Genomic DNA, 12,924 nt, shown 5'->3' on the forward strand with positions numbered 1-12,924 from the left:
TTCTATTGATGAAAGCTCCCTTTCAATTTTTATAAATTTCAGATTTTTAGTTTTGGATTTATGGGGCTTTATTCATAAAAAAGGGGGATTTTTAAGACTTCGGACAATAACTCAAAAAGGCTTTCATCAACGTCCATGAAACTATGGTGAATTGTTTATATCTATTGATGTAAGCTCCCTTTCAATTTTTATAAATTTAAGATTTTACATTTCCGTGTTATGAATTTTTATGCTTAAAAAAGGGGGGCTTTTCCAATTTTGGGACAATTACTTACACTTTCACAGAATTTTATGCAGCTTTGATAAATTTTTTATATCTATTGACCTTAAAAGTGCCAATTTTTTTGTGCATTTTTATTTTATTTTTTTTATTTTTTTTTTTTTTTTGGGGGGGGGGGGTGTATTTGACAGGGCTCACACTATTTCTAGTTGATCATATAAATTCATTTAAAGCATAAAAGACAAGTTAAAAGAGCAACGGGAGTATATCATTCGCTTAAGCGCAGCCCTTTATTAACTATGCGATAGGAACAAATGTAAGGAAATTGGCACTACCCATTCGACGAAAACACTTTGTGGATAATTCTATGAATGTTCAAATTACTTTTCTGATAACTACATGTATAGGTATGTAAAAAATATCCAGGTAACTTTAAGGTTTGAAAGTTTTGTTATATGTTTCAATGCCATATGAAAATTGTTATTTACATGCAATTGTTATAGGACTTTTACATCCGAAGACTGGAATTGAGACGTCATCACTAAATCTCCAACTGTTTGATTTCCGAAGTTATTGAAAATAATTACCATCTATATAAAAAAAAAATAGTAATCGTGCTAAGTTTATTTTCTTTTAAAAAGACCATTATGTAAGTTTGGGTAATAATTTTAATTGCAAGAGGCTGCTTACAACTTTATAACAGAAAGTGGATATAGCAAATCTTGGTAAAAGGATTTGTTGTTGTTGCCAAAAATGTTTTCAGCACTTCATCCGCATAAATTTTAAAAGTATTCTTTTTTTTACTCGGAAAGGAATACACAATAGTCAAACTTCTATGTATAATGTAGTTTATTGTAACCATGGTTATCCTAATTTGAAATCTATTGTATTTAGCATGGCTATAAAACTGAAATTCGGGACCGTAAATTGGTATACAATAGGAGGCATTAATATACACTCACTCATCCTCTTCATGCCTGTCAGCACATAAGGCCTCAACCCTGGTTTGGTTTCCGTAACTAGAATTGCTTTATGAAACGAGATAGTTAGTCTTGTGCTCAACCCCCTAACTTTGAAGGCCAGTGGAATTGTAGCTGATGTTCCATTCCCCTAGTTCGACTTACGAGCAAATATCTACCCGGATTGGTATCAGAGTTGTCTCTCCTAGATGGATTGCCTTTCTGGGCTATCAACCCCCATCTGACTGGCTATTAACCCATAGCTGGGACAATGTTGATGAGTGCTAGGGCATAACCACACGCCGGTGGGCCTTCACACTGCATCTACAGGGCCCTTGTTGCTCCCCGATCTCCATAAGTTTGGCCCGGCACCGAATGAGACCAGTATCCGTGTGTTACCACGATGAGGAACCAACGGAGTCTTGGTAGAGAAGGGGATATGTACTGACAGGAGAGACTAATATATACAGGGGTCTTGGGGAATTTACTCACCCAAGATGAGTAGATTTTTTTATGTTTTATCTTGCTTGTTTGTTGTTGCAAAACTGTTCATCGAATTAATCAGCAACAATTAAACCAAAAAGTGTTTAGAATGCATTACCATGCACTGACAAATGATATTTTGTTCTTAATATTTTAAAAATTTATATTTAAGATGACCTGTTTTTCGTTTGAACGTCAACTATCTAACATTAAAATGAGCTTTTTCGTAATTTTATTGACCATGTCACATCTTTTTTTTTAAGTAAGCAATAAGGGTGTGTAGGTGAATTTTTAAATGCAACAAAAAGGAAAATTGTAAAAAAATAGATATAGAACTTATTTTAAACATGAAACAGTATGTTTAATACTTAAATCGTAAGGCTCGCTTTAATATCGAAGTAAAGAAAGGTTCTGTTCAAAACAAAAATAACTGACAGAACCATGACCTAATAATGAATGGTAAAAGGGAGATAACTTATACATTATACTCTATAAACTATAGCATAAACGTTGTATTTTTTTATCTCTCTATATCTTTTTTATTGTGTATTGGTAACACACAGGTGAGGCAGTTTGCTTCATTGTGTTGGTTGTACTGGTACGAACTGCAGACATGGTATAAGGGAATATCTAGTATTAACTACTAGACTAGTAATCGCAATTGCATGTGTGTCTACTCTATAGATTCTTGTCGACGTTTTCGGTTTAGCATAATTTTATCGAAGGTTCCTGGTCCAAACGATGCTGGATGGTGACAAAATTTCTCTCTCAGGATTGCTATGGTTTGAAATTATCTTCCCGTGTTCATGAGTACATGGATGTGCTTCTAAACAATGTACATGGCGACGCCTTGCTTATTTTAATTGCTAGTGTTGCCAAGAATCCTATATTAATGAATCAGAAGCTTCCACAATCAAGCGTGCTATATTTATTTCAACAACAATTGCACTAATTACATATCTATGATGGATACTGTTGTCTTGAAAATACTAAATTCTCATATTTTAATATTCAAGCGATTGTCGTTACTATTTAAAGTTATAAGGTCCGAGTTTTGTAACTTATGATTACAAGGTTTAAACACTGCTAGAATATAGAATGTTTAATTTGGGTTTCAGTCTATTTTGATATAGTTATAAGCATCTGTGGGAAAACCATGGTCATCTGTGGAATTCGAGATTACATATATTGGAGTTAATGTATATTGTGGAATTATTCATTGTAATAATTTATATTTTCAAATTTGTCATAATAACTTCAATACAATTATAAATTATAAAATTCCTAAGTTAATTGTTATTCTGAATGTCTATTTCGAGACTGCGCTGACGTTTGACCTCTTTTCGCCGAGGATTTCGTTTGAGTCAAAGGAACGCCCGGACAATCTATAGGCATGGCTACGGTAACTTTAAACGGGTTTGTAATTTAAATAATTTTATATTTAATGTTAAAATTAGAAAAAAGTGAAAATGTCAACAACTTGGCTAACTTGACTGTGTATTGCCTTCGATGTATTATATAACGATAGCCAATAAATGCTATGTCATGTGAAATAAACGATAAATGCTATAACGATTACAATTGAATAAATGATATCAAAAGATAAAAACTTGGCCGACATTTAAAAATCTACCAGATCAAACCTAGTCAGTAATTTGTCTTGAGCAATGCTTTTCAACTTCGTACTAACTTTGTCTTGCTGTTTACAGTTTCACTGAGGTGTTTTTTGTTGAACACATTTGTCAATATTCAAATCCTTCAAGATGGTCCACCCCATTCAAGTTAACTTGAATAAAAACTTTAAGGTGAAAACACATAATTATGGATGATATACAATCTCTTCAATTAAAAATTATGGACATAAAAAAAGAAAAATTTAAAGGTGAATAAGGTGAATTTAAAACCGAAAATTAAAATAAATCGCGGTTGTACAATCTTTGCCGAACTCATTTAAAAAAAAATATCACCACGTGTTCTTGTTTACACCGGAAGTCTATTTTTAGATTATTGAGTCCCTAGTTACACAGACAGAAAAGAATATATCCATCCGCGCACGCTTGATCTTTAAATTTCACCACAGAATTTTGTTAAATTCAATGCAGTTAAAAATAATGCATGCTAATCAGTTGATAAGATACTGATTGGTGGTCATTTGTTCGGATCAAGTTCTATATTGACGATTAAGACTATTTTGTAGTACGCAAGCTTACAGCATCAGCTGTAGTGTGGTCAAGCTGATAATGGCGGAAGTTTCAAGAAACGTACCTCCTCAGCTGTCGAGGATGAGTACAACTTCATACTTTCCCACAATTCCCAGAGGAGTTCCAAAAGCTGCTATTTCATATTCACAGTATGTTTTGTATATTATTTCATGTTTTTATTCAGGTAACAACGTTCAATATTTTTAGAAACAAATATTTTCTGTGCAATTTCAGCAAAATGACAGATAATAAATAATTTTATAACCTATGAAAAATGATTGAGATGACCAAGGGAAGAAAATTACCCATGACAGTTTGCTCTTAAGTGTGCTTTAAGTTTTTAACTGCTAAGGCTTGCACAAAATTTTCAAATGAAATACTAAAAAGAGATGTAGTAAAAAGCATAAAATAAAACCATTTCAAATTTAATAAACTTAAAGTCACAGAGATGAAGCTGGAGTGAAAATGTAAACAGCTTTATTTATTAATTGGTTTATGCTTTTGAAGCTCTTTTCTGTATTTACCTGCAGCATGAATGCTTAAATTTGAATTTTGAAAGTCAAAGATAGAATTGTTGAAGACCAGAATAATTTGGCAGAAAGGACCTAAATCATGTACAGTCAATTTGTCTCTGCCGGTTGAGGGAATTGAAACCTTGTTTTCCTATAATTTTCAATTCATAAACCGAAAATCTTAGCAAGTATCATATGTACATGTGCTTAACATCTTCAATTCTCCCTATCCCCAAGGGTGACTGGGGTATAGAAATATGGTCACTTGGTCTTCTCCCGACCGGCAGTGAAACGCTTGCCGAAGTGGGGCGTCCGTTTGACTGTGCGGGATGTATAAGTTCGCAGTCACGTCTGGTCAGAAGGGGGACGTTAAATCCGATGCCTCGTGTAAAGAGAGTGCCACGCTCTTTGCACGTTAAGAACCCTTGCAACAACTCTTTGAGGGGTCCGTAGGTGGCCTGTTGCAAGGCAAAATTTCTGTCTCTATCCAATATACCCTCATTTTCCAGTGGCAGTCCAAATAACCCCGACCATCATCCTCTATTATATCAACCTACCTATTGTATTTATTGTGAACTTGTTCTCGTCCTGAATATGCATGAAATATTTGCCACTGGACGTTAAGCAACCAACAATCAATCAATCAATTCTCCCTTTTTGTGAAGCATCCCTTGAAAGCAGCAGTGGTGGGACAGGTCCAAGGGAATTTGTCAACACTGCTTCATTGGATTTATAGAGATGTGACACTTACCTTTATTACTAGTTTGTATACACCATAGATCACCCTCAATACATGTAGGATAAAAACATGACCAAGGGTGCAAATCTCTTTTTTGGTTCTGAGTCTGCATTATTTTGAGCAGAACCAATAAAAGATGCCCTTTCCGATTTTAATTAAGAACTGAAGAAATGCATATATCTATACGTCACTTATTATTAGCTTATAATTTAGGAATTCCCTTTTTTGTCAAGCATGAAACATGTGTTTTTCATTGCTTTTAGTGTCAAATTGGCCTTTAAGGTGGTGAGGGAGTCTAAATTAAAAAGGATAGAATTTGTTCGTTCTTTGACAAAACATAGTATATATTGATATACATGTATGTTCAATATAAAGAAAGTATAGGTCACCATGCATTTTCTCAAGCTACAGCCTGTTGTGATAAAATAACACATTTTGTATGGATTATACAAAAAAGAACATCATCATGATCATTATTAGATTTATAGCAGCAAAACCAAATGATAGAATTATTAAAAAAATTATGAGAAGATAGCTTTAAGTAAATGCTTTGAGAATATCAGCAGAAAAGATAGGGTCACAGTGCTTATGTCTGGCCAAAATACAAAATCGCAAAATTTCATATAGATTCCTTCAGAAAAATGCACTAATTCAGAGTTACCTCCCCTTAAAATGTCAATTTGAAAATATAAGAAACCAAGCAAAAATAATCTACACTTTTAAAAATACATATATCAATATTCAAAAGTTCAAATCTATAATTTGTTCTTTCAAATGCAAATTCACATAAGATAAATTTTGCTACCTTGATTGATAATCTGCAAATAAGATTCTCTGTTTTTTACAATCCAAGATGGCGAAAGACACCCATACCATCTTAACATGTTTAATTTTTATCTATATTAGTCTAATCTTATTTTGGAGCTACTGTTTAATTTTGGCCCAATCATGTAAATGGAGTAAAATGTTATAAACATTATTTTAACAAATATTTTACCATGATTGAAGATTCAGATTCAATATTTTATTAAAGTCTCACTACTTGCAATACATAAATATACAGTACATACAGAGTATATAAATACACAATATAAAACAGACAGTTCACAAATATAAAATACAAGTACCATTCTATTTAGAATTATGTAAATACATTTGTACCATCATTCATCATGAGTGCATACATGTACATGTATGTAAAATGAAGTATGTTCATAGCCTACTAGCATAACTAGTGGTTAAAACAAACTACAGTGTTGAATGTCAGGGCGTCAACCCTGACTCTCTGGAAGTTTAAGTACATTTAATAGTACATTGATTTTACCTTTCCTACACACTTTTCTGGTATCCAAACTTGAGTTGAAAAAGAGAATGGTACTCGAGGCCTCAGCTGGGTCAAGATGTGTATAAGTTTCTCCATGGGCCGTAATGGTAACGTTTTCTTCTGTTGCTGATCAGTCCATATCGTTATCTTGGATATGTATGATGGCTCGTTTCAAAAGCTGAGACATTTTCACATATATGTGATTAAATTTTCGGGGTACGAAGTGAGATGACTTTTACCGTAAATTAGAAAACCCAGAGTAGCCTTTTGTGATGTGGTGGTAAAAAATCCCATTTTTAAACAATAAGTTCTTTGATACATGTAGTTTAATACTTTGAACACATTTGATAGCTCCATAGATTTTACACATTTATTCTGTTTTCCCCTACTTTCTAAGTTAACACAAATGGTTCAGCTCAGTCATTTGTTTATCATAGAAATGTGTCAAATATCACTACACAGAGATTTTTTGTTTACACATGACTTTTGAGTTCCTCATTTCAAGGCACATTAGGGATATTGTCCCAGCTATTCACAGTACAGTAGCTCACTTCTTTTGGAGATAAATCTGCAGAGATCTCTTTGTTTTTTTCTGCACTCACTTAAGAGCCCTATACATGTCATGTACATCAGTTTCCTTAAACATAATAAGACTTGCTGGTGTCCTAACACTCCATTGTAACTCCTTTAGGGATTCTGTTTCTGGAGCAACATCCTAATAAGAGGACAGCAAAATCAGTAAAGCACACCAATGTCTGACAACACAGGAAGTTCTCTCTCTCTTGGCATTTTAATTGCAATATTATTTTACAAATTAGAATTATATAATTTTATGTATAATGTTGCCAAGTTTATTTATTTCTTCATTTGTATTTCTTCTAATGAAGCTCAAATGTTCACACACTATATTATTTAAAAAAAAGTACATTGATCTGTTTGTGCTGTTTAGTCGGGTTGTTGTCAATTCTATCGTAATGTTATATTTTTACTTACAGGTCTGTCAATGAAGCGCCATATACAGCATTGATGGGTGTGATTGTGGATGGAAGGTATCCAGAAAGGGTAAATAATTATTATATCATCTGACATGATGTATATAACTTAGCTTGATGGTGATTGCTTTGATGGCATTCATGATTTTACATTAACTAATGAGATTATTTGTCAGATGGTAACATAAGCTCATGACTTATATTTCCCTTTGCTCATATTTGCCTTTCAAAATTGAGAAAAAGGTTCTGTAACTGTTCGCCTGGTTGTAACATTTGATGTATGATATTATTTAATGATAAATGTGTACAGAATCTGCTGATTAATCATAAAATTCTGCTTATGGGGAAATATTATACCGACTTTCTACACTAGTACAGGATATTCAATATGTTTATCTGTCGTGCTTGGAGAAAGAAAACTAATTAAGGAGGTGGATGGATGCATCTTATATTTGCCAGTGTATTATGCTTATTCAATTGTATCAGTATCATTGTAGGTAAAACTCATTCTTGAAATTTATTTCAAGCATTATCCCAACATACATGACATATATCAAAATATATTCAGCATTGGCCTCAACATGTACAAAAAAATTGTACCTTTAAAAGCCGCTTATACCATATATTTTTTTCTTCTCATTGTTAAAGGTTGTAGGGTTGCGAACTTGCCTTTAATTGCTTTAATTCACTTTATTTGATCTTTGGTGGATATATATTTGTCACATTGGCAATCATACCACATCATCTTATTTTTAAATTGATGTTTATTTTTACAATTAAAGTGCATGTACATGTATATGCAGTTGTCTTGCATTCTGCATATGTTGTCTATTCTAATAGTAACCACAAGACTACAGAAAAATACAAATATTTTGACTGTGAAATAACTATGTAAACACAATCACACAAGTTTGATAAAGTTACATTTATAAATTTAAGGTTTCATTTTAAGTAAATTATAAAGTGCTTTAAACCCTCTCTGTTATGTTTACTTGACAAATATTGATTTTAAGATTGGCAGGTTGTTCATATTAAATCTAAAATGACTAGGGACATTTAATTGTTTACAGACTACCTAAGTTATAAAGAAAATACTTCTAACACTTATATTTAATACAGTAATAAGATTATTGAAGTACGTTGAAATTGATTTTTGATATACATGTGTGTCGATTTTATGATAGGGAGTGATACTGAATACTCAAATTTTTAATAAATTGGATTTAGTTTTCAGCCAATTAATATGTATGTCAGCATTGCTTTACATCAAGCTTTCAGATCAATTATTTCTGGATCAGATTTAATTTCTCATATTTGAATATGATTTGTTAAAAAGCTAATACACATTTCTGAATTACTTGACAAATGAATAGCAGGATTAATTACTTTTCTTTGCCATGTAGGTTGCTATTGAAAATAATGAATACAATTTGATCTTTCAAAACATTTATGTCAAATGAATTATAAAGAATTCTTTGCCCATGTTTGCAAATTTCAACAACATTGAAAATAGGAATAAATTTGATGAAATCATTTAGGTTACATGTATAACTTTATTACAAATGCCACACAAATATCTAAAAACATCTTTACAGCAACATTTCACTAGAAAAAAATCAAAAAAGTATAGTATACTATGATAATACGTCAAGGTTCTATTTGTCCCAAGAATAATAAAATTGGTGAATAAAGATAGTTTGGAATGAAGAAAAAGGTTAGGCACAACTGACATTCAGAATGGAACCCATACTATCAAAATCAGGATTAATTCTTAATGTCTTAGGTATATTGATTGGCCATTATGACAAAAGTGTGTCAGAAATCATATCTGATATTCTTCTTCAGTCATAACCTTCCATAATTACTGAACTGAACAAAGAAATAACACGACAGGTGCCGTATACGGTGCAGGAAATGCTTACCCTTCCAGAGCACCTGATTTCACTCCCGGTTTTTAGTGGAGTTTGTGTTGTTTCTTATTTATTATTTATAACTGTTGATGGAAATGTCTTTTTATTTTACGAGTCTTTGTTAACTCCTTAGTTTTGATTGTTTAATATTATCTTTGTACCGACACCATGTTAAAAAAAATGTTCAGCAACTCTTTTCATAGATTACCAATTAGCCTGTTCCAAAGCCTATAACTGACTATGCTCACCACATATTATTTCCGTTGGCAGTAAACTTTTCATTAACAATACAAATCAGTTCACACATATTTCACGACATGCTAAGCTTATTCTTGAATGATGTACTTGCTAAGTAAAGTTATTAAATACTTGAAACCAAAAATTTTTGCAAACAACTGATAAATTACAGTCAATTTGTATTGTACGTCAAGTCAGCAATTGGATTTATTTAAGAAAAAAGGTGATGATCTGTGTAAAGGTATGTCTGAAAAAAATGTATCCAGTCCCTATACAATACATTTTACACATTGAAACGTGATACAATGAACCTTTCTTTAAAATATTATATTTTCACAATCTTTTATATCTTTAGAATTGATGTACCCGGTATATTTGAACAAACATAGAAAAACTTGGTACAATTAACTTATTTTCGTGAGGACAGGATTACTTGGCATGAATTTTAACAATCATTAAGTTAGCAACGTTTACAAGGTTGAATTGTTAATTGTTCGTCACAAGGTTATATCACAAGAACTCCTGACATTGTATCTATATTTTATAAAGTCGAGATCTCAAGGTGCAAGCAATTTGACTTGCGTTTATTCACCAGCGTAGACAAGAGCATTTAAAGTTATCAACTAGAGTAGGCTATTTATTTTATAGCCTTTTGAAACACCTCAATAAGTTGAAGATTGATTTTTATCAATTTAAATATGTTCAATGCATTATTATTTCTATAAATGATCTGTATTCATATTGATAAACTGAAAGGACTATTAGTTGAGACACCCGCTGAATAGCGCCATTTAAATTTTCTGATCATTTAAACATCTATTTAAACCTTTTATCTACGCAGTAAATTGCAGTATCATGAAACAGTATTAAAGTATTTAACTCCTTAAATGGTACATTATAACAATGAAATTTTATACATTGATGGTTTTTTTTAGTTTCTTGATTCATTGAATTTTGTTTGAATACTTTAATGATGATAAAAGCCATTTTATTGAACAGTATTCTAGTTGAGATATTTCATCCCTAAGATATTAATGGAACATACATGAATTATTTCATTTATATATTAATTTCTTTGTTCCAATGATGGTACCTGTATATAGTCATAAGGTATGAAATCCACATTTTTCAATTTGTTTTTTAAATTACATTGTAATTTGTAAACAAGATTAAGATCAAGCAAATTAAGTCATTAAATGAAGGTTGAAATTTGAAGGCAAGACTGAATATGTTTTGGTCATTTTATGTTTTTAAAGTTATTTTAAGGTTTAATTAATATTGTACATGCATTGACATGTACATACATTTGTATGTAACAATTTTATGATAATTTGATTTTTATACATGTAGTACAAGTCACATTTTGTTTCTTTCAACTCTTGTATGATTTTATAATGGTGACATATGTATGAGGGTGGGAATGCCCTTTACTGTCATGCGTCTAACGGTAATTTTCTGCTACTGTTAGCATTAAATTGCTTTAAATTTAAATATTATTCATCAAAATATCCTGAGCTCATCAGACGTCTCAAATTATACTATAGTTACTGCAATTTTTGGAAAAGTTTTAAGTCATTGTCACAATCAATTGATTTTTTTAATCATTTTTAAAAAAAGAAAGTGTTCAGTGAGTCAACATCATGTGGCAAGAATTTTTGCCGTTATTACTCAAGAAGGTCCCCCATTACAACCCTCAAATATGTATAGCAAAATTATATGCAACAGGAAACAATAGAGCTTATCCATATTTTGAATCTTTTGCACTTGACCTAAGAATTTGCTATACTTGAACTATTGACATGATACAACAATCACTTTTTCCTTTGTGGTTTCAGACATTTTCTTTTGTGACGTCAACATTTTACTGAAAACTTTGAAATATTTTACTTATAAAATCTGTAAAAAATGTGGCGTATAAATATGTGAAACAATTTTAAATAGAAAACAAGTAGCATACTTTTTTGCTAATATGATTATGGCAGACAGGCATATACATCATAACATACATGTACATAAAATGTATAAAGAATGTAACAGTGTTGAGATGTTTGTGATCGCTCTAGTCTACCCTAACTCAGACAGAAGAGTTACAGCACAATAAACATGACAAGGCAAATGCTACTTTTGATTTATAAAATCAAAGCACACTTAAAGCACAAGGTACCAATCTAAGAGAACTTGCATATATACTGAAAGATATTTTAAAGCCTATTCTAACTAATGTATTCATCAAATTTTCAAGAAACTAAAAATAAATAATAACAAGTTTTTTATGTTTGAACAGCAAAATAACTTGTGCTGTATTTTTTTTTAGCATGCTGTTACACCACGATGTAGAGTCAGGAAACAGGTTGGAGGTACCAACAGATGGCGCTTGCCAGATTCCCTTGGGAGTGACCTCCTTGGCAGCCGGCAAGCCATCAAATCTATCAACATGCCATACAACTCAAATATGGTTAATATTATAACAGGTTGGGAAAATATCTATTTTGACATAAACATTTAATCATTTGAAATGTTTTATTAACAAGTCTGATTCAATAAAGATATATATGTTTTTCATTTTTTCGTTTAATCCATCTCTTGTTGGTCATGGTAACCAGCTGTTATGTCCTATTTGAACATTTGAAATAAAAATGTAAAATAAAATAACTTATAAATGATACTAACTGACTATAACAGAGACAGATTTAGAGGGTTTCTGAAGCATGACTGGAGCGGGCCCCACTAATGAGAATTTCTGGATTCCCCACTGTATAAAATGTGACACAAGTTCAACTTTTGTCTGCCAACCTTATAAGACCCTCATTGGTAGTCAAGATTGTTAAAAACCCTCCTCATCTTCGTGTTTGATTTGCTTCTTGGAAATAAATGGAATATAGTAGAGTTACAGTGCAAATTGAAAATCTCTAAATTAACAGTGACTTGAAAAGTGTAGACTTTGGGTCCAACACAATGCATGGCATATTATAAAATAATAACTATTCAACATCCCAGATAATCTGTTTATCATTCTATTTTTAGTCTTTTTTTTCACTGCTTTAGTCAGTTTAATAAACTTGATAATGTTACTTTACATATTTGACATAGTTCATAACTTCTCCTCAGACATTTAAGCTGATAAATTCAGCCCACATCTCAAAGCCTTTATAAAATAATTACGGAGTAATTGAGAATGATGATGCAGTAAAAAGGAAGGACAATAATTGATTATCTATCTTTTAAATTTTAAGAACTAGATGATGTTAAAATTAGATTGTGTTGTTTATAGTTGAGATAATCAAACATTGTTTTATTTGAAGTAATTAGGATGAAGATTTTTTTTTTATTTTGGTTATTTGTTTAAG

General features: G+C 31.6%; 1 protein-coding gene across 2 annotated transcripts in view; it reads left to right on the forward strand.

Annotated features, from left to right (window-relative positions):
* Window positions 1-3,723: 3,723 nt before the first annotated feature.
* Window positions 3,724-12,924, forward strand: part of LOC134716219 (BTB/POZ domain-containing protein 16-like) — a 28,898-nt gene continuing 19,697 nt past the window's right edge. Inside the window, exons 1-3 of one of the 2 annotated variants that reach the window (XM_063579073.1) lie at window positions 3,724-4,012; window positions 7,434-7,500; window positions 11,892-12,048. In XM_063579073.1, the coding sequence (XP_063435143.1) occupies window positions 3,903-4,012; window positions 7,434-7,500; window positions 11,892-12,048 (334 nt within the window). In that variant the 5' untranslated portion in view covers window positions 3,724-3,902. The remainder of the gene's footprint in view (window positions 4,013-7,433; window positions 7,501-11,891; window positions 12,049-12,924) is intronic. The other variant, XM_063579074.1, reaches the window with a different exon arrangement.

This window comes from Mytilus trossulus, chromosome 4 (assembly GCF_036588685.1).
Source record: "Mytilus trossulus isolate FHL-02 chromosome 4, PNRI_Mtr1.1.1.hap1, whole genome shotgun sequence".
NCBI classification, from domain to species: domain Eukaryota; kingdom Metazoa; phylum Mollusca; class Bivalvia; order Mytilida; family Mytilidae; genus Mytilus; species Mytilus trossulus.